Source organism: Metopolophium dirhodum, chromosome 3 (assembly GCF_019925205.1).
Source record: "Metopolophium dirhodum isolate CAU chromosome 3, ASM1992520v1, whole genome shotgun sequence".
Lineage (NCBI taxonomy): Eukaryota > Metazoa > Arthropoda > Insecta > Hemiptera > Aphididae > Metopolophium > Metopolophium dirhodum.
The window spans coordinates 26,946,901-26,965,543 of record NC_083562.1 but is presented as its reverse complement, the minus strand read 5'-3'; the positions used below and the strand labels follow the sequence as shown (position 1 = coordinate 26,965,543).

General features: G+C 31.6%; 3 protein-coding genes across 8 annotated transcripts in view; 2 read left to right on the top strand and 1 right to left on the bottom strand.

Annotated features, from left to right (window-relative positions):
- The first annotated feature begins 1,036 nt into the window (after nt 1-1,036).
- LOC132940424 (protein TAPT1 homolog) lies at nt 1,037-5,217 on the top strand. 2 transcript variants are annotated; one of them, XM_061008030.1, is made up of 11 exons: nt 1,037-1,394; nt 2,350-2,501; nt 2,568-2,662; nt 2,718-2,889; nt 2,964-3,099; nt 3,200-3,297; nt 3,370-3,520; nt 3,770-3,939; nt 4,003-4,227; nt 4,344-4,520; nt 4,663-5,217. In XM_061008030.1, exons 1-11 carry the CDS (start codon nt 1,352-1,354, stop codon nt 4,795-4,797), a joined length of 1,554 nt encoding a protein of 517 aa, XP_060864013.1. In that variant the 5' UTR covers nt 1,037-1,351; the 3' UTR covers nt 4,798-5,217. The 2 variants fall into 2 exon arrangements, with proteins under 2 accessions (XP_060864013.1, XP_060864014.1); XM_061008031.1 differs by having other exon boundaries at nt 1,038-1,326.
- LOC132940423 (intraflagellar transport protein 70A) lies at nt 5,050-10,888 on the top strand. 2 transcript variants are annotated; one of them, XM_061008028.1, is made up of 13 exons: nt 5,050-5,183; nt 5,280-5,345; nt 5,431-5,640; nt 5,697-5,828; nt 5,889-6,024; nt 6,539-6,703; nt 6,768-7,036; nt 7,101-7,297; nt 7,357-7,564; nt 7,658-7,833; nt 7,891-7,986; nt 8,502-8,614; nt 9,294-10,888. In XM_061008028.1, the coding sequence occupies exons 1-13, from the start codon at nt 5,136-5,138 to the stop codon at nt 9,416-9,418; spliced, it is 1,941 nt and encodes a 646-aa protein (XP_060864011.1). In that variant the 5' UTR covers nt 5,050-5,135; the 3' UTR covers nt 9,419-10,888. The 2 variants fall into 2 exon arrangements, with proteins under 2 accessions (XP_060864011.1, XP_060864012.1); XM_061008029.1 differs by lacking the exon at nt 7,891-7,986.
- Nucleotides 10,889-11,504: 616 nt separating this feature from the next.
- Nucleotides 11,505-18,643, bottom strand: part of LOC132940422 (serine-rich adhesin for platelets-like) — a 49,058-nt gene continuing 41,919 nt past the window's right edge. For 3 of the 4 annotated variants that reach the window (XM_061008024.1, XM_061008026.1, XM_061008025.1), the window contains 6 exons: nt 15,606-15,674; nt 15,499-15,540; nt 15,348-15,414; nt 14,374-14,485; nt 13,497-13,648; nt 11,505-12,932 (listed from right to left, as the gene is read on the bottom strand). In XM_061008024.1, the coding sequence (XP_060864007.1) occupies nt 12,782-12,932; nt 13,497-13,648; nt 14,374-14,485; nt 15,348-15,414; nt 15,499-15,540; nt 15,606-15,674 (593 nt within the window). In that variant the 3' untranslated portion in view covers nt 11,505-12,781. Of the gene's footprint in view, nt 12,933-13,496; nt 13,649-14,373; nt 14,486-15,347; nt 15,415-15,498; nt 15,541-15,605; nt 15,675-18,643 lie in introns of those variants that run through there. The other variant, XM_061008027.1, reaches the window with a different exon arrangement.

Below are 18,643 nucleotides of genomic sequence, written 5' to 3'. Positions count from 1 at the left end.
CATATTTTCATGATTTTCAATGCAACAACTTCCGAGTCCTACTTATAACAATGTAAATACACTACATGTACAAAAAGGTACAACTGATATGCATTGGTATGCATTTATTGATATCTTATAAAACACGTTACTCGACCTTAAGACATATTATTATATTATGTTAAGACACATTACTATGTAGGCAGATAATTCAATGCCCTAAAAACATATTTACAAATTACAATATATTATATATGAACAGTTGTCATAAGAATGCACTTATAATATATTATAAATTATAAAATTATTGAGTTGTACAATGCTAAATTCAACATTTAAATAACGGCTAACCTTAAGCTATGACAAACCTTTAATTTTAATCATAAATTCAGGGATGTAGATAGATCTAAGTCACTGTCTAGTGTAATACGTTGCTTTATTTTAGTAAATTCCCTAGAAATGTTTTTAATGCAACAAAACATACAGAGTTCTTATCATGTCGCACATAGGCACTGATTTGTATGACGTGTGAAGAAATTACTGAACTGCGTTTTGAGTACACTCAAAATTTGTACGATATTTAAATACTAGAGAAGTGTGCAAAGTTCCATATATTTTCGGTAAAGTATGAGTGGTTTCAGAGCGGTTCAGCAGTTTTCCTGAACGGCGGCGTGTACAATATTACTGATTTGCATGTGTGAAAAAATTACTGAATTACTTGGGTTTTCAAGGTAGACACTTTAAATTGTCATGATATTTAAATACGGTACAACTCGTGGAGGGTACAAAGTTTCATAATGTTTGGTCAAGTATGGGGGGTTTCAGAGCAGTTCAGCAGTTTTCCTGAACGGCGGCTCGTACAATATTACTGATTTGCATTATAGGTATATGAAGAACTGCGTTATCACTGCTTCGGTTTTCGTGATAGATATCACGTTTTATTCGTTTTAATGTACTAAATTTTCACTTTGTTTAAAGTACAAAATTTAAAATACCAGAATACATCTCAATATCTCGATATCTTATCATTATTAATTTTTCGAGTCCTTATCATTTTTCGGATAAGTGCTATCACTCATATCATCTAGAGAAACCTATCGTGACATTTCCGATTTCCAACTTCTAACTTCCAACCACGATTTAAGATATAATTGTGCTTCCAACCACGACAGTGATAATGATAGTATCGCGCGGGTCGAGTGACTGCTTCTGCTAATCTACTCACTGCTGCAGTGGCCCGGTCGCCGTTGCACTCATGACTAAATACGGCGTCCATCTTCATCGTTTGTTTGTCGTCTTCGCCTACTGCCTACTGCCTAGTCGAGTTGAGCCTGTACCAGAGTGAAGGCGAGTTTTAATCATAATTCGTGAAATGGGCAAAGTCGAGGGCTCCACCAAGAAATCAAGCAATTCTGGTACGTTCGCCCATACCCCTCGACTCAAACCGCCCTGATTTGTGATTCTCATTCGTATTTGGCAATTTACTATTTACTTTTGTGTTCTACCAGTCGCTATAAATTACGGTCCCCTGTGAAATTTTTAAATGCGATTAATGCGAGACTACTGAAATACTAAAAAATCGAAAGTACCTACTCATACTGTCATAATCCTTAATTCTATATTATTTATCATTCAATTTTTCTATTTAGTTTAAGAAATCTTTGTATCTGACATGTTTTTGTCTCCACTCGGTGTAATCATATAGGTACTATGTATTCCACTTGCAAAATAAAAAAAATAGTAAATTTAAATGTTCTTTAAATTGTTTTTGAAAACAAACTATGATAGCTCAACAATTATACAAGATATGCATAAAAAAATTAAATATACATTTCGAAATAATAATAGTGAAACTTAATAATTAAGATAGTAATAAAGTGGTGTTAAAAATAAATATAGATCGAAGACCCATTAAAATGTACAAATTACAGATAAGTGATAACATACTCAGTGATCAAAAATATTATAACTATAGCTATTTTAAAGTATATCTAGTAGAAACATACCAAAATATTATATTACTCTCGATATTACCTTTATATATTATAATATATTATTATCAATCGGTTACTGTCTGTACTCTATAGGTAATTAAATATTTTCTATAATCAAACAATATTTATTATAGATATCAATGTAAGTCTATGTATTAATCTTGAAGAGTAATGCTAAGTTTTTACTATTTGAGACATTATGAATATAATTTTTGAATAAGTCCCTCCAATTTGAATTAAACATAATATTTTAATGTTATTCTTAAACATTTTTCACTATTACCTTTAGGCTGACTTATTACTTTTAAACAACACAAAATATTATTTAATTATTCATGTAAATGATTATATATTTATTTTATTTTTTTATTTTTAGGTTCCTTGTGGGATTTTATCAGTGTAGAATTTAAGCGTGGCTATTCTCTAGAAAATGACGAAAAAGAATTTTCAGATAGGAGAGAAAAAGTGTATACTTTTATGAAAATACCCTTAGAAGTAGAACGATTCATGTTCTATGGCTTTTGTCAGGTATGCAAGCCTCAATTAGTGTTTTATAATAATTAAATGTAGTATATAACATATTATACATTTCAGTGTGCAGATTCATTCCTATTTGTTTATACATTCCTACCATTACGGGCGTTAGTAGCATTAAAATCATTAATTTGTAGCTCCTTATCAAAATTTAAGTAAGTATCATCAAACTGTTATAACTATTTGAAATGCATTGTTAATTTTTTTTAGGGACAAACGTAAAAAAAAACGATTATCTGCAGCAGAGACATGTGACTTATTAAAGATGGCCGTACTAATAACATGTTCGATGATGTTATTACCATGGGATACGTCAATGATGTATCATGTAATTAAAAGCCAATCGGTTATTAAGTTGTATATATTTTTTAATATGTTAGAGGTAATTATCAAATATCTTTTAGTTTACTACATTTTATTTATGAACATAATGTTTATAATATTTTACAACTTAAGGTCGGAGACAGGTTATTTTCATCATTTGGTCAAGACATTTTAGATGCATTATTTTGGACCGCTACTGAACCAAAGACTAGCCGGCGTGAACACTTTGGAGTTTTACCACATTTTATCATTGCTGTGTTTTATGTCTGTATCCTTTTAAAAATATACCTCAGGTATTTTAATATTATATACCAACATAGTAAACGTTCTAAAACAAATTTTAAATTCTCCTTGACATACAATATCAGTTTTACACAGTATACTTGTATTATGCCAAGCTACCACATTGAATGTCGCCATTAATTCTAGTCACAAGGCATTACTAGCAATCATGATGTCCAATAATGTAATGTGAAAAATAATGTTTTTATTGTGAGTGGAATAGTATAACTGAATACATTTTTTTGATTTTTACTAGTTTGTAGAGTTGAAAGGAAGTGTATTCAAAAAATTTGACAAAACAAACTTGTTCCAATTATCGTGCAGTGATGTCCGTGAACGGTTTCATCTGTTCATATTATTACTAATAGTTGTAGTGCAAACAATGAAAGAATATCAATGGACTAGTGGTTTGTATTTAATAATTATTTCACTATGAACAGATTAAAGTTTAGTTTATGAATAAAAATTAAAAGAAAAGTGTCAATGTCTAAAATTATCTTTTCAAACAAATTAAATAATATTACTATATGTATTGTTTTTATTTTATCTGTGATGTTTGTCTGTAAAATAATTTAAGGTTTTGATTTTTGTTTCTTTGATTAAGATTTATTTTCTGGTAATTTTTTCAAATATTTTATTTTACTGTATTGTTTTAGAATCATTTTGGGAGTTAATGCTTGACTGCATGTATGTCATGATATCGGAAATGTTAATTGATTGGACAAAACATGCATTCATTACTAGATTCAATGAAATAAACTTGTCAGTGTACAGTGACTATGTATTGAGCTTTGCTTATGACACTGCACAGTCACGTCATAAAAAGGTGATTATTCATAGTTTGCCGAATTTTTGAATTTATTTTTAATTAAACCATTTTGTCTTACAGGCGTTTACTGATCACTCGGATTTGGTTGCAAGGCGAATGGGCTTCATCCCAATTCCACTGGGTGTAGTTATGATTAAGGTTCTAACTAGATGTGTGTCTATTGATGGAAGACTAGCTTCCATAATTCTACTCATTTTTACATTTACATGTCTAGTCACATTGAAAATTGTTAATCTAGTCTATATACTAGGAAGAGCTTGCAAGTTGATAGACCTCCACAAAACGGTTTGTGAAAATATTAATTGACATCATAAAATTATTAATACACACATTATAATTAATCTTTACCCCTTGAGGTATTGAAACTTTAAATAAATGAATAAATATTATTTTATTTTTAGTCTTTAATAAAAAATCATCACATTATAAATGGTATAAGCTGTCAAGACATGGCGACTAGTCCAATGAGACCACCAATCCGTAAAAAGCAGTCTTGGAGTGACAACAAAGAAAATAAACCTTCACCACTGATTGAAGTGCCGCCATTGGGACCTACACCAATGTTTGCTAATAGCAATGTTAGTATAAACATCTGTTTTTAAAAAGCTTATTATTATATATATTTAGGTTTCATTACCTATTAAGTTTACCTATCATTATTACTACCTATCAAGTTTTAAAAATAAATCTCAATTATTTATTTTATTTAAATATCTATAGGTTGATATAAAGGAGGCATGCCTTAATACACAAATATTAGAAGACATTATGGAATCCGATTTGACGCATAGTGACTCTGATTTAAACTTATCTATGATTCGAGATGCTGATACACTGAGCACAAAATCAGCTTGAACAATCATTATAATATATAAATAACAATTTTTTTTTCATACCATTGTATATGTGGATAATAAGACTGCAAAAGGGAATATTATTATTTTTAAACCATTAATTGTTAAAAAGTGATAACACAACAAATTCTACAAATTCAATTGTATTTATTATAATATTGTTATGACACGGTATCCATAACAACTTACTATATTGTTACCATGCACATTTGTGATGGCCATGTTTCTATAATGTTATTTTATATTCTATAAGGTTCATAACCTTTGAATATTATGTTTTGTTTTTTATTGTTTTACTATTGTATTATTGTTAATTTTTTCTGTAAAAATTGAATTAAAATGTCAAAAATTGCTGATGGAAATTACACTACAGTTATTTACACATTGGTAAATCAAAAAATAAAACTATAAAAAAAGTTGATTATTTGTATTATTATTATTACATTATTTAAACACAATTTGTAATTTTTTTTTATGATATAGATTAAAGAAAAACAGTATAATGATGTTATTGAAATCATTAGCAACATGTCTGATAACAATAGAAATGTAAATTTCTTACTGTGAAGTATAAAAATAACATGTTCATACATATTTTTAGAAAATTAAACTTATTAATTTTAAATGAATTCAGACGAGGCCTGGCTTATCTTTATTAGCCTACTGCTACTATTATACAGATGACTTCCAAAATGCATCAACTATATATGAACAGCTAGCCGCACTATGGCCACAGGAGACTGATTATAAGCTACAACATGCTCAATCACTTTACTCTGCTGGACGGTATGAAGATGCTCTGAGAGCAGCGAATGGAATTACTACAAATGGTTATGAAAATAAAGTATGGTCAATGTGAGTAATTATGGTACTTGTATTTATTCTGTGTTATGGTGTTAGGTTCGAAAACTAACTGCTGCAATTAGATATGGCATGGAAGACATAGCAGGTGCCCGTTCTTTGTTGGAAACCAATTCTGGTCTTAATGATGATCCGGACACAGACATCAACTATGGATGCCTTCTTTACAAGGTGTGCTAATAATTTTGATAAATTGTTAAAGGACTGACCTATACAAAATAATCATTTTAGGAGAGCCGGTATGAAGAAGCATTACAGAAATTTTTAAATGCACAAACAATGCTTGGCTACAGGCCCCAATTGTCATACAGTGTTGCGCTGTGCTATTACAAGCTAAAGGATTTCACCTCGTCACTGAAACACATAGGTTGATTTTTAATAATATTATATTGACAGACCTTATACTAATAGATGAGCCTTCCGTATATCATATGCACTATGAGCCGCGGTGAGACAGTGATGCAGAAAAATTTGATGTCAGATTTACCACTCTGTACAATCTCTATTGTATAAAATAATATTGTATAGGTACTTATTTTGTGACTTATGTAGTTTAAGCATAGACAATAGACTTTAAGTTAAAGAAATATGTATTATTAATTATTATTAATATTATTTTATCATACCAAATACTATACTTAGAATACATAGTATTTTATCGTACCAAATACTATACTTAGAATCATACTCTACATCTGGTACGGTTTTAAAAATACTGTACTCATTAAACGTGCATGTGCCCAGTACACGGTGTACTGCCAGCAGCGCCCTTCCATCATATCGTTTGAACTGCTACTATTGCCCGTCTATTAGTATAAGGTTTATGATTATATTACAAACTGTTATTAGTAAAATAATTCAGAATTATTCATTACTTGTAGGTGATATTATCGATAGAGGCATAAGAGAACACCCTGAACTGGGGATTGGCATGACTACTGAAGGAATTGAAGTTCGTAGTGTCGGTAACACTCTGACACTTCATGAATCAGCATTGGTTGAAGCATTCAATTTGAAAGCTGCAATCCAGTTTGAAAAGAACGACAGTAAAACAAAAAATAATATATTTGAATGATATTCAGTAAATGATCCTGACATTTTCTTTTTCAGTTGATAGTGCAAGGGAAGCAATGACGGACATGCCACCAAGATGGGAAGAGGAATTGGACTCTGTCACATTGCATAACCAGGCATTGTGTTCGATGGACATGTCACCTACACAAGGGTTTCATAAACTACAGTTCCTCATGCAGCAGTCAACTTATCCGCAAGAAACATTACAAAATCTATTGATTTTATACTGTAAACATGGATACCATGATTTGGCTTCTGACGTCATTTCAACATATTCACCAGTCAAGGACAAATATCTATCAAATGTAAAAACAAATACTTAGTCTGACACGATGTATTTACATTATTATTTATTGATATTATTTTTAGTACATACGGGAATTTGTGGATGCTGTTATCGCACAACAATCTTCACCCGATGAAGCATATCGCAAACTAGACAATATGGCTAATAAATTAGTTGATTCTTTGCGTAAAGCCACACGATCAGTACAAGAGTCAAGAGAAGCCAGAGATGATAAAAGAGCTAAGAGTGCTTTACTTGATTATGAAAACACTCTTGAAAAGTATGCATACATTTATAAGATACTCCTTTGTTTAGAATTTACTTTTAAATACTACGTAGATTTATACCAGTCACGATGGCCCAAGCAAAAATCTACTGGGATCTAGAAAACTACGCTCAAGCAGAAACTATATTTTATAAGTCCGTTGAATTCTGTAATGAAAATGATACATGGAGATTACATGTAGCTCATGTTTTATTTATGCAAGAAAAATTCAAAGAAGCAATTGCATTTTATGAACCAATTGTAAAAAAAAATTACAATAATGTAAATATAATTACATATTAATAAAGAAATAAATTCTAATCATTAAAAAAAAATTAAACTAAATGTAGATGTATGATCAATATCTATTTTCAGATTCTGTCAGTGAGTGCCATTGTACTAGCCAACCTATGTGTGTCTCATATAATGACTGCACAGAACGAAGAAGCTGAAGAGTTAATGAGAAAAATTGAAAAGGAAGAAGAGCGACTATATTATCAAGAGCCCGAAAAAAAAGTTTTTCACCTTTGTATAGTCAATCTAGTTATTGGGTAAAATAAATATAACTTTTAATAATTAAAGTGATGTGAAAGATTTCTGATTTTTAGAACCTTATACTGCTCAAAAGGAAATTATGAATTTGGGATTTCAAGAGTTATTAAAAGTTTAGAACCTTATAATAAAAAGCTGGGAATGGACACATGGTAGATTAAAACATAAGTATTTTGCTTATACCATTTGGTAGCAATATTTAAACATTTTAATTGGAGAGGATACTACCCATGCATTTGTTGTATCCGTCTTATAAAAGTGCGAAATGGCAAATTTTTATTGCATATAGTTGGTTTTGATATAAGTGTAAATTAACCTACTATCAAACTTTTAGGTAAGATTGTAAGAACATTATCTGTGTTTAAGTGTCTGCATTTTATTTGAAATTTTAATTTTTAAGGGAGATATGAGGATTTTGAATTTGTGATATTTCATACACCCATTCTTAAAATTAAAATATCAAGAAAATCACCAACGTTTAAACTCAAATAATTTTCTTACCTAAAAGTTTGATAATAGGTCAATTTACTCTAATATCTAAACTAACAATAGACAAGTGGAACTAGTGAACGAAAATTTTCTGATGTCCATTTGTAAGATGAAGACAACATACGCATGGGAATTATCCTCTTAAGAACCTTTAAAGTTTCTAACAATATTGTTTCAGGTTTTATGCTAAACGATGTATGTTGTCATTGATTGAAAACATGACAAAACACATAATCGTCATGAGAGATTCATTTTACAATGAATGTTTAGTATTTCTTAACCAATGTGAATGTAAGTTGAACACAATATATGTAACACACTATACACAGTGTGTAACAGAAAAACCTAAAGAATGAAAAAATGAAAAATTGATAATAGTTAAAATAATAGTTAAAAAATTATGAAAATAATATGGATTGTTAATAATTTAAGATTTTTTCAAAATATTTTTAAAAAACTTGATATTTTTTGAATTAATTTACTTAAAATATCACGCCGAAGTGCTTTCACTGTTAGATTCTTCCATCAAACCATTCAAGTCACCACATTATATAGAAAAAACATCACTTATGCTTATTATACTATTTCTAATTTCATATTATGTGGATTGTATAATTTATAAATTATAAATTATTAAAAATAAATGTCTTGACTTAAATAAATATTTATCTAAAAATTATATTTACAAATTTACTATTTTCAATTCTTCTAAAAATATTTAATACAATTTTAAAATTTTAATTTCAGTTTTAAAAATTAAAAAATTGAATACTATACTTGTAGCACATGCGTCTATAAATTATATAGCAGAAAAAAATTTAAAATATTGATTAGAACAAAAGTTATTTCATATATAATTATGTAAGATCATTCTGTTACACTTTGTAATATGTGAAATTATTAATTAACAATTAACATTATCAAACAAATATATATTGATTTGTCTATGATTTTGTATTTTAATTTTTAGTTCACGGCAAGGAGGTGGCAACAATGCCCGATGAAGAGGAATCGACTGGCAAAAAAGAGTTGAACAATGTGACCTGTGAAGCTAGGCTTTTGAAATCACTTATACTACGCCAATTAGAGTATTAAGATGTTACTGCATAATAGTATGGTATATTTGAGATCTATAGGTACAAAATCATTTACACAATCATTATTAGGGTTAGGATTTAATGCATCATCGTGTTTTATTATGTAACTTCTAATCACTGCCTTTGTTTATAATGTCTATAAATCGTTTCACATTGAAGCAAATGGTAATTATTTTACTTTGCATATTTTGAATAAAATACATATTACTGCATAGTGCATAATATTTCAACTGTACTCTGTCCCATGAGAGAAGAAACTCGTAACTGATGGTGTTGAATGACCTGGGGTGCTATTTCCCTCACTCAAACATTTTGGACGGCAGCGTTGTATAGAACTTTAACTAAAAACTATGTTTGATTGAGGATAATAGTGCCAAGGACGTTCAATACCATCAGTTACATCCCGAAACGAGTTGCTTCTCTGTGGGATGTAGTATAAAAAAACCGTAAAAACTTATGTTAATGGTATATTTTAGCAGAAGTCGTTAGAGAGAGAAGAAAATAGAATATTATTCATTCAACAAATACCCAAGTATTTAGTTTACTGGTTAGGGAATAAGAATAGTAATTAAATTAATATCTCATATTAATTTTCAAATACTGCAACAGTAGATAAAGTTTAATATTTAATATTATTCTACAACTTAGCTACTTACAGTAAAATTAGTGAATGTTTTGACACCTAGTCGTTGTCACGTATTGTAAGTGCATCAAGTGTTGTTTGTGATTCAAATTTATTTTGTATTTTGTCACTCAAAATGCCTAAAGGCAAAAATACTAACTATCAGTGCAAAAAGACATTATGTCGAAGAATTGTTTGATATAGTTTTTAAGACCAATTGAAAAACACTATTTTATAGTTGTACTAAAGTGTCATATATTTTTTCGCATTTTTTATTGTATATAAATTATAAATCCTAATCCTAAATTCATTAGTCATATTAATATATTATGCATATATAATATAATATATTTGGTATTATATTAAACTTTGTCTCCTATCTATAATCAGTGACATAATAATATGGATGTTAGTTTCTTTAAAAGTTTTTGTAATAAATGACAAATTGTATTTAAATTTATTAATGTTATGCAAAGTACAATACTTTTAAATTTCGTGGTGATTATCATGTGGCCGTATAGGTACTGAAATTATTTTAAAATGCAATATTACAAATATGAAATAAGTGATAACTCAATTATATATTTATATTTTATATACATAGTAGTTGTATTAATAAAGTACATGTTTATTTACTAACAATATTGTGTGTTTTATCAGAGAGACAATTTTATAAAAAGGGTGAATACAAATTGATGGCATGACAGAAATTATTATAAACCTGTGAACTTTCAAAAAGTATGATTTTTAATAGGCTATTAAAGAATTCAGTCTTCTAAAAAATACTTTAAAAAAAGTATTGAGATATTAACACCAGTAATCTCATAACTTATTAAAAATACTTTTAAAATACTATTATAGAAATGTAATTTTTACTCACAAAGAATACAAGTAAAGTAATTTTTTTAAATTGTATTCTATATAATAGATATTAAGTACATAGGTACATGGGTATACCTCTTTTGTTACTATTTACCTAATACCTACCATTGTTAACAATTTTACAAATACTATAACACGTGTGGGGATTTATAGTTAAACACATGTTTTCATGTTTCATTCAAATATTTTTCAACTGACATTGAAATAATTCAATAACAAAACAATAAATAAAGAGTTGTGCTAGCTATTAATGAGGAGTTATTTTAAAATATGAGCAACTATCAAGAAACAACAATTACACAATAAAATATTCTTAGAAATACCTAAACCACCAATGGATAAAGAATATTAAATTATGATTATCTTGCCAATATTGTTTCAATGAAAGCAATATAAATTTTATTGATAATCATATTTTTGTGAAAAATAATAAATATAATGGACTTAATAGTACCTATAGGTAATAATACTTTTTTATAGAAAAATATTGTATTATAGGCATGGTTGAAATATACAACCATATTTATTATTTACCATTATTTCAACCATGAGTATAGGTAGCAAAAAAAAAAAATAATAATAATAATATAGTTGTGTATTAAATATAATTAGGCATCATATTATATACCTTATACAGTTATACCGCATCATGTAGTTTTTATGTATCTATATCATACATACACGATGCACAATATCATAAAATATAGAAAGTATAAAGAAAAAAAAAATATTTACTTAAAGGTAAACGTAAAATTGTTAAATAGGTAATATTATTATATTTTATATATTATAATATTAGATTAATAATTATATAACTCTTTTGAAAATAATACATAAAATATGCATACGTTTATTATTGTATATACAAAAAATAAAATATAATAATAAGATATAGTTAAAAATGTTTAATATAGGAAATTAGGTAGTATAATAATATGTGTTGTTCTGCGTATATAATATTATCATCGAGATTAGTCTTGTTAATCGATTCACTTAATATAATATATAAATGATATATAATAATATTTATTTCATATAGGTATATCATTATATGTATACAAATATGTAGGTACACGATGGCCATTTTAACTAAGACAATACTAAATATTATTATCATATTTTGCTTACGGCATTGTTGAGTGAAAATAATATGTTTAGGTATATTACCTAATTAATCAACTGATTTAGTTTTTTAAGACCTTGACCAAGTCGCCTTGTGGTTCGCATAAAGTATGATAGGGAGAGGGACGATATTAAAATTTAAAAATAATAATATTAGATTATATTATTGTTGTAACGACGCTCGAGTATACACTACATATAAATATATTATATATTATTGTCTATTATAGTAATAACTTAATTATTTAAACTATGATAAAGTAAAATATCACCTACAGGCCTCATTCATCATTTTTAGCGTTTAACCGGAGCAATCGTGGAAATATTACTAGCAGGAGTAATTTATTATTGTAAAATTAGTGGGGAGGGTATGAGTAAAAAAACAATACATATACTAAATTACTAAGTAGTTAGTAATCTACCAAATAGTTAAAATATGTAGGTAGAGCCGGATATCAAACCCACTTTTTGATTGGTAGGTATACAATAATGTACAGCAAAAAAAATAAAATAAAAATGTAACATGTAACACATATAAATATTATATAGGTACGAATCGTTCCTACACTTGTTGGTCAATCGAGTGGACGAATTAACCAAGTATAAAGGGGTACGAGACGATTTATGATTTTTTTTTTTTTTAACAAAATTCAAGTAAAAACAATAAAATAGTAATAATTTTTAGCGAACTGCATTCAAAAACGTAGCTGCATGATTAAACAGGACGCGTTGTCATCATTCGAAGTACGAAGGTTTGACGGATCGTGGGTCGTTGTGGAACCGCCGGTAGAACGTCTGCACATACGTGAACACGCACTTCCAGTCGGGTTTCCGCATGACGACCATGTCTTCGACGTCCAGAAGCGGTGCGATACCTGCTTCGTCCCTGAGGAGCAAACAAAGTCTAAGTTATAATACCGTCCAGTAAATGGATAAGGAAGCATATTGTGTAATGAAGAGTAAGCGACCAGGTGACATGATAATATTATGTACGGTATAATGTAGGACGTATATAGTGTATGACCCATATGGGTACCTATCAGAGGCGTCTGATGGGTATACACTACATACCTACATGTTGTCTATAGACCGCTTACATGATTAAATATTTGTATTCCACGTCTTATGTTACTCAAAACTTATCGGTCGTAGTGAACTATATAATAATGAAACTTTATCATTCCAGGTGGCCAATAGAAATTATATAATGTAGGCATTATATAATAATATAATATATCTATAGGGCAAATCGAAATTTTTGGGATCTTTTATCTTCGCCATTAACGTTGACGGAAAATAAAATGTACCGATAATTGTAAAAGTAAAAATAGGTATACGTTACAGAAAAACACGTATTTTATACCTACCGTGCAAATGTCGGTAGGTATAATATAATAACATTAATACGTTGTTAAAGTTGTTAAAGTTGTACAAAAATAATGCTACTCACTCGGCTACTTTGAATGCAATTTCGAAGTTTTCTCTTCGCTTTTCGGGTGTTAGTTTATCGTAGTCGAATGCTTCCGGGTAAAAATGGTGGATGAGGGCGCAGAACGCAAGACCATCACTCCAACACGTCGAGAAATTTGTTACTTGGAGGTTCTAAACGTCGTGGAAAACATGCAACACAGAAAAATATATTAGTACACAATCACGTTAAACACAACGCGTCTAATCAGAATATTGGTTGGAAAACGCGAACTTAATCGTACAAAATACCTATATCAATTGTAAAGCTTAAATAAAATTATTATGGTTATAATATATAGGTAGGCACTGCGTATTTTGTTAAGTCGTATGAGGTCCCAACAGCGTGGTTAATAAAATATATAGGCAAAACAAACAAAAAGGTAAACGATTAAATTAATAAAATGAAAAAAACCGATTAATTTGTACATGCACCGTTAAAAACAATAAAAATGTATACCTAAAATTTGTAATTTATCCAATATTAATTGATAATAAAGCCATTATTATGCGTTGACGCGTATTGTCACTATATTGTTAGGCTTATTAAAATATTATTAATACTGTATTGTAAAAGGTATACTACTATAATAATTATCACTAATACTGCGCTGTTTATTATTTTCCGTTATGTCTTAGATACCTATTATAATATATTATTATTCACATATTATAACAGTGCATACTGCGCAAGTACATAATTAACAATATACAAATATACACCGTCGTGACGTCATACGTTGTATACTACATGATAATATTATATAATATGTGTATTATACACGGTAGTACATAATATTATTACGATATTAGGCACGCGCGGCCTAAACTGATTAAACGAAAACAACAAAAATGTATACCTTATATTCCTTCGTCTGAGCTTTAACCCAGTTGAGTAGGCGATCTTTGATTGACGAAGCGCTCCGCGCCAAGGCGGGGTCGGTGAATTTATAGCAAGGACGCGTTTGTGAGCTATAAGCAAAACGCCCCGAATACGTTACCATTATATTATTATATGTTATTGTAGAAAATTCATTCAAGCATGACATGCCGAAGTCAACATAGAAAAGTTTATATAGTATTGTATAAAAAAAAAAATTAGCCAGGCATACCTATAAGTAATATTATAGCCTAGCCTGCATTATGATTTTGATATTGATAGAGGTACCTACCTACTAGGTATATGAAACAGTCGAAAGGTTACACGATATTATTTTTATGACTACCATCAACCATAACAAAATATATTTTAAAGTGACCGCTTTTATTTTTTGAACTTATAATTTGTGGAAAAAATTATTGCCCACCTATGTATTGTTTCCCGTAATATAACAAAAATGAATACGACGTACAATTATTAAACATGAAACTTACGTAAAATTATATGGAATGTGGACCAATAGGTACAACCAATTATTGAATACTAAAATATTGCACAACATCGTTTAAGTATGACTTTTAATTAGCATTTATTCATAAATCATAGTAATAATTTTATAACTTTATTTTTATTTTTAAAAATAATATTATAAGACGTTGATTTTAAGATTAAGTATACCAATTTCCCACATGAAATTAAAATTTTTATCCAACAACCAGAACCAAATTAGAGTTAAATAAAGTAATCAAGAACATGTAATATTATTATTATGAAGCTGGAAAGTATATCAATATTTATATCAGTCTTTCTATGTATATAATTCAATAAATCAAGTTACGTTTAGTTTAATGTTAGTATTTGAAATAATAATAATAATCCGATAGGTGGGTTTCGAAGAGTTTTTTATACAAATTAATCTTAATATTTAACTGCGATATAATTTAAATTACTTACTTTGGAGCCGAGTTCTGGCGTTCGAGTTGCTGGAACTTGGCAAACGGTGAAGAACTAACGCTATTTGCTGTAAACATAGTAATTTTCAATTAGTATTTACATGTTTCGATGCAAAACGTATAAATCAATAAAAACGAAAACCACCATTTACCTTTAGTCAGACGGTTACTAGAAGTTGTTGTCCTAGTATGCACTAAAAATCAAAAGGATTTTAAATACTTAAGTTCAATAAAACAATTAAATTGATTGTTATCCTACCTTCAGTTTTTACATACGATCCAGTTCCGGTTTTGCTGGACACGCTCGTCGAATTCGACTCGGTAACTTCTAAAACAAAAGTAAACAAAAAGTTGTAAAAAGCAATTGAGTACAATTTAACATCGCACACAAATGCTAAACAATATTGTACAATGCTGAAAATTGTGCACACGTATACACGTGTACATATTAATATATTTATTATATATCTAAAATATAATTCAAATTTATAAAAATAACACAATAAAAAAAAAAAAAATCATCAAACGTTCGGTCAGACCATATTATAGGGTGAATTAAAAATATTATTATTAGTATAGCGAAATGCTTCAATATCGTTTTAATAAAAAAAATATTATAAAAACAAGGAGAAAACATGCGGCAATATTTGTGATGGTGAAAAGCTGCAGTCGTCATTCTGCTGCAATCGGCCATAATATACACACTAGGGGACAATCGAGCGAGCGGATTCAACAACACACACATAGTATGGGATAATGTTATGATTGTAAATAATTATGATCACACGACTTTTACGAGAGCATAATATAATATTATTATTATTTATAGCACACAAGAGCAATCACTATATAATGCCCTGGGTATATTTCTACTTTACGGGACACCTTTTTTTTTTGCAATTTTTCTTTTTGAAACTGATTTACCTAGTTAAGTACACTGGAAACGATGGTGAAGTCAGAATTTGGCGTTCGGGCATAGTTTCAAAGTTATACGACACTTCAAAGTTAATATATAAACAGTAGGGAAAATTATAAGAGTGCGGATATACCGCGGCGGTTACCCCGTGTCCAACTTGAGGTGGTGATGCACAGCAAGTCGAGAGATAATTTCGATTTTTTTTACCGAGCGCAGCGCAGCGAGTGGCAACGCGGGCATCACTGCCCCCCCCCCCCCACAAAAAAAGACCTAAAAAGGTGTCCCGTAAAGTAGAAAACTTCGGATACTATATTGTATATTGTTATGGTTTCATGCGAATACTTTTTTGTTTGAAAAACACACACGCAAAACGACACGACCACAAGAACGTACTTATTGGTGTTCAACGCAGTGCGCACATAGAGACACGAAGAATTGTTACAGATGAATAGACACTCTTCGATTTAATGTTATCCACTCGCTCCTCGGATATCCTCAAAAATGCAGTGATGTAATGTGTGTAATATGTATATATATATATATGTAAGTATATAATATATTAAAGAAATACATGTTAAACGATATACGCGATTAGGAAACATAGTTTAGAATATTAAATACATATAACGTAATGACATAGTATTATTGTTGTGACTAGAAAAAAATGCGCAAACATAATATTATACACCTACAGTGCACGCATCATGCTGTATAAAATAATAATTATCGTATAATATATATATATAACATATAGAATAAGAATAAAAACGAAATGCAAAATATATCACGAAAAAAAAAAAAATTTATAGACATTATAATAATATATTAGGGGGGGAGGGGGCAGACTGGTGTTGTGAAAGACGATCGCATATTAGAAACGACTGGCCGGCGCTATTTGGACGGTCTGGTGGCCTCTTTGAAAAGGCTTTCGAACGTGTCATCCACTTTGTCGATGTCGTCGTTGAGCTTCACCACTTTCGGAGACGTGCGCCTGCAGGCGGACGAGGACTCGGTGGCGGAAAGCAAGTGTTGCCGGACAATGCTTTGCTTCTGTGCGATCTCCCGTTTGCACTGCATGTAACCCTCGTACGGGGCGGACGCGTGTCTGACCGGCGTGGCCGCGGGTATGTGGGGGAGTGGTGACCGGGCAGCCGCTCTGCTCTGGCCTACGATCATCTGGTGCCAGGACTCGGACTTTTGCAGGACGGACGGCATGCGCACCGGTGAGGTGGTAGGCGACCGCTGTTGTGTCACCACCCGCGGGCTCCTAGTCGGCGGTTTGGGCGCAGTAGAAGGCTGACTTTTGTGATGTGCCGAAATCGCTTTTACCGACGATGCCGCTGGCACAGGTTGGCGGACCGGCGCCGATATCGTTTTTAACGACGGCGACGTATATAACTGAGTGGGGCCGCCACCAACCCGGTCGGATCTTTGCTTGCTCTTGACTAGAGTGGCCGTCTGTGGGCTGCCCATGACCCGACTGACCACAGTGGCCGCTTGCGGCACGCATTCGTAATACGGGGAGGGAGGACTCACCGGCTCGTCGGACGCGTCTGAGTACACGAACGGCCTGTGGGCCGTGGTTACCGAACTGTTGTACAATGGCAGACGTTTCGGGTAAGCGATGACTGTTCGGGGCGGCTCTAGTAACGACGTCTCTATTTTCGGGACCGGCTTCAGTGGCGCGAACTGCTGTTGTTGCTGCTTAAGTTGTTGTTGTTGTTGTTGTTGTTGCTGTTGCTGTTGCTGCTGCTGCTGAACCGGCTTGAACGCGGACCGGGCGCCGTGCGAAAACCCACGGTTCTGTCCCACCCACTGGTCGGTGGCGGCGTTGGGCTTAAACGAAGCAATCTTCTTCGATCGGTAATAATTGATGCTGTCATCCGATGGACATTTGCAAATGTCGTGCCAGAAAGTTTTCGCTACGTTCCTGTTTGGCGACACAGCGGCCGACGCGGTGGTCGTCGCACCGCCGCCAACCCTCCTTTCGAACGTCGTCTTTATCCGACCAAAACGGTTGCCCCAGTTGCCCTGTAGTTTGCCCTGCAACGGGTTGTAAGCCGACGCTGTGGCTGCTTTCTCGTCCGTCTCGGCCTGGTGCCGCAACAGGGCTAAGTATTTCTTATCGTTGGCCGTTTTAGGTTCGAACAAGGGCACACCGCCGCTAGAAGTAGTCGCCGCCGGCGGTTCCTTGACGTGCGGGACGCGCCGCGGCCGGTATTCATCGTCGTCTCCGGACGAACGTTCTCGCTCACCGGCCGCACCGCGTTTCAGTTTCACGCGCTTTCCCTGCAGCCGTAACTTGCGGCAATGGTCGTTGGACGCGAACTGTAGCAACCGCTGTGCCGATGAAACGGATCTGCCTTCTTCGTCGTCGTCGT

Excerpts from the sequence above, each read along its gene's own strand:
- LOC132940424 (XM_061008030.1), top strand. The coding sequence starts at position 1,352 with ATGGGCAAAGTCGAGGGCTCCACCAAGAAATCAAGCAATTCTG. Across the intron at positions 2,502-2,567 it reads TGTTCTATGGCTTTTGTCAG|TGTGCAGATTCATTCCTATT; the intron begins GTATGCAAGCCT and ends TATACATTTCAG. Across the intron at positions 2,890-2,963 it reads TATTTTTTAATATGTTAGAG|GTCGGAGACAGGTTATTTTC; the intron begins GTAATTATCAAA and ends TTACAACTTAAG.
- LOC132940423 (XM_061008028.1), top strand. The coding sequence starts at position 5,136 with ATGTCAAAAATTGCTGATGGAAATTACACTACAGTTATTTACACATTG. Across the intron at positions 6,025-6,538 it reads CTCGTCACTGAAACACATAG|GTGATATTATCGATAGAGGC; the intron begins GTTGATTTTTAA and ends CATTACTTGTAG. Across the intron at positions 7,037-7,100 it reads AGGACAAATATCTATCAAAT|TACATACGGGAATTTGTGGA; the intron begins GTAAAAACAAAT and ends TATTATTTTTAG.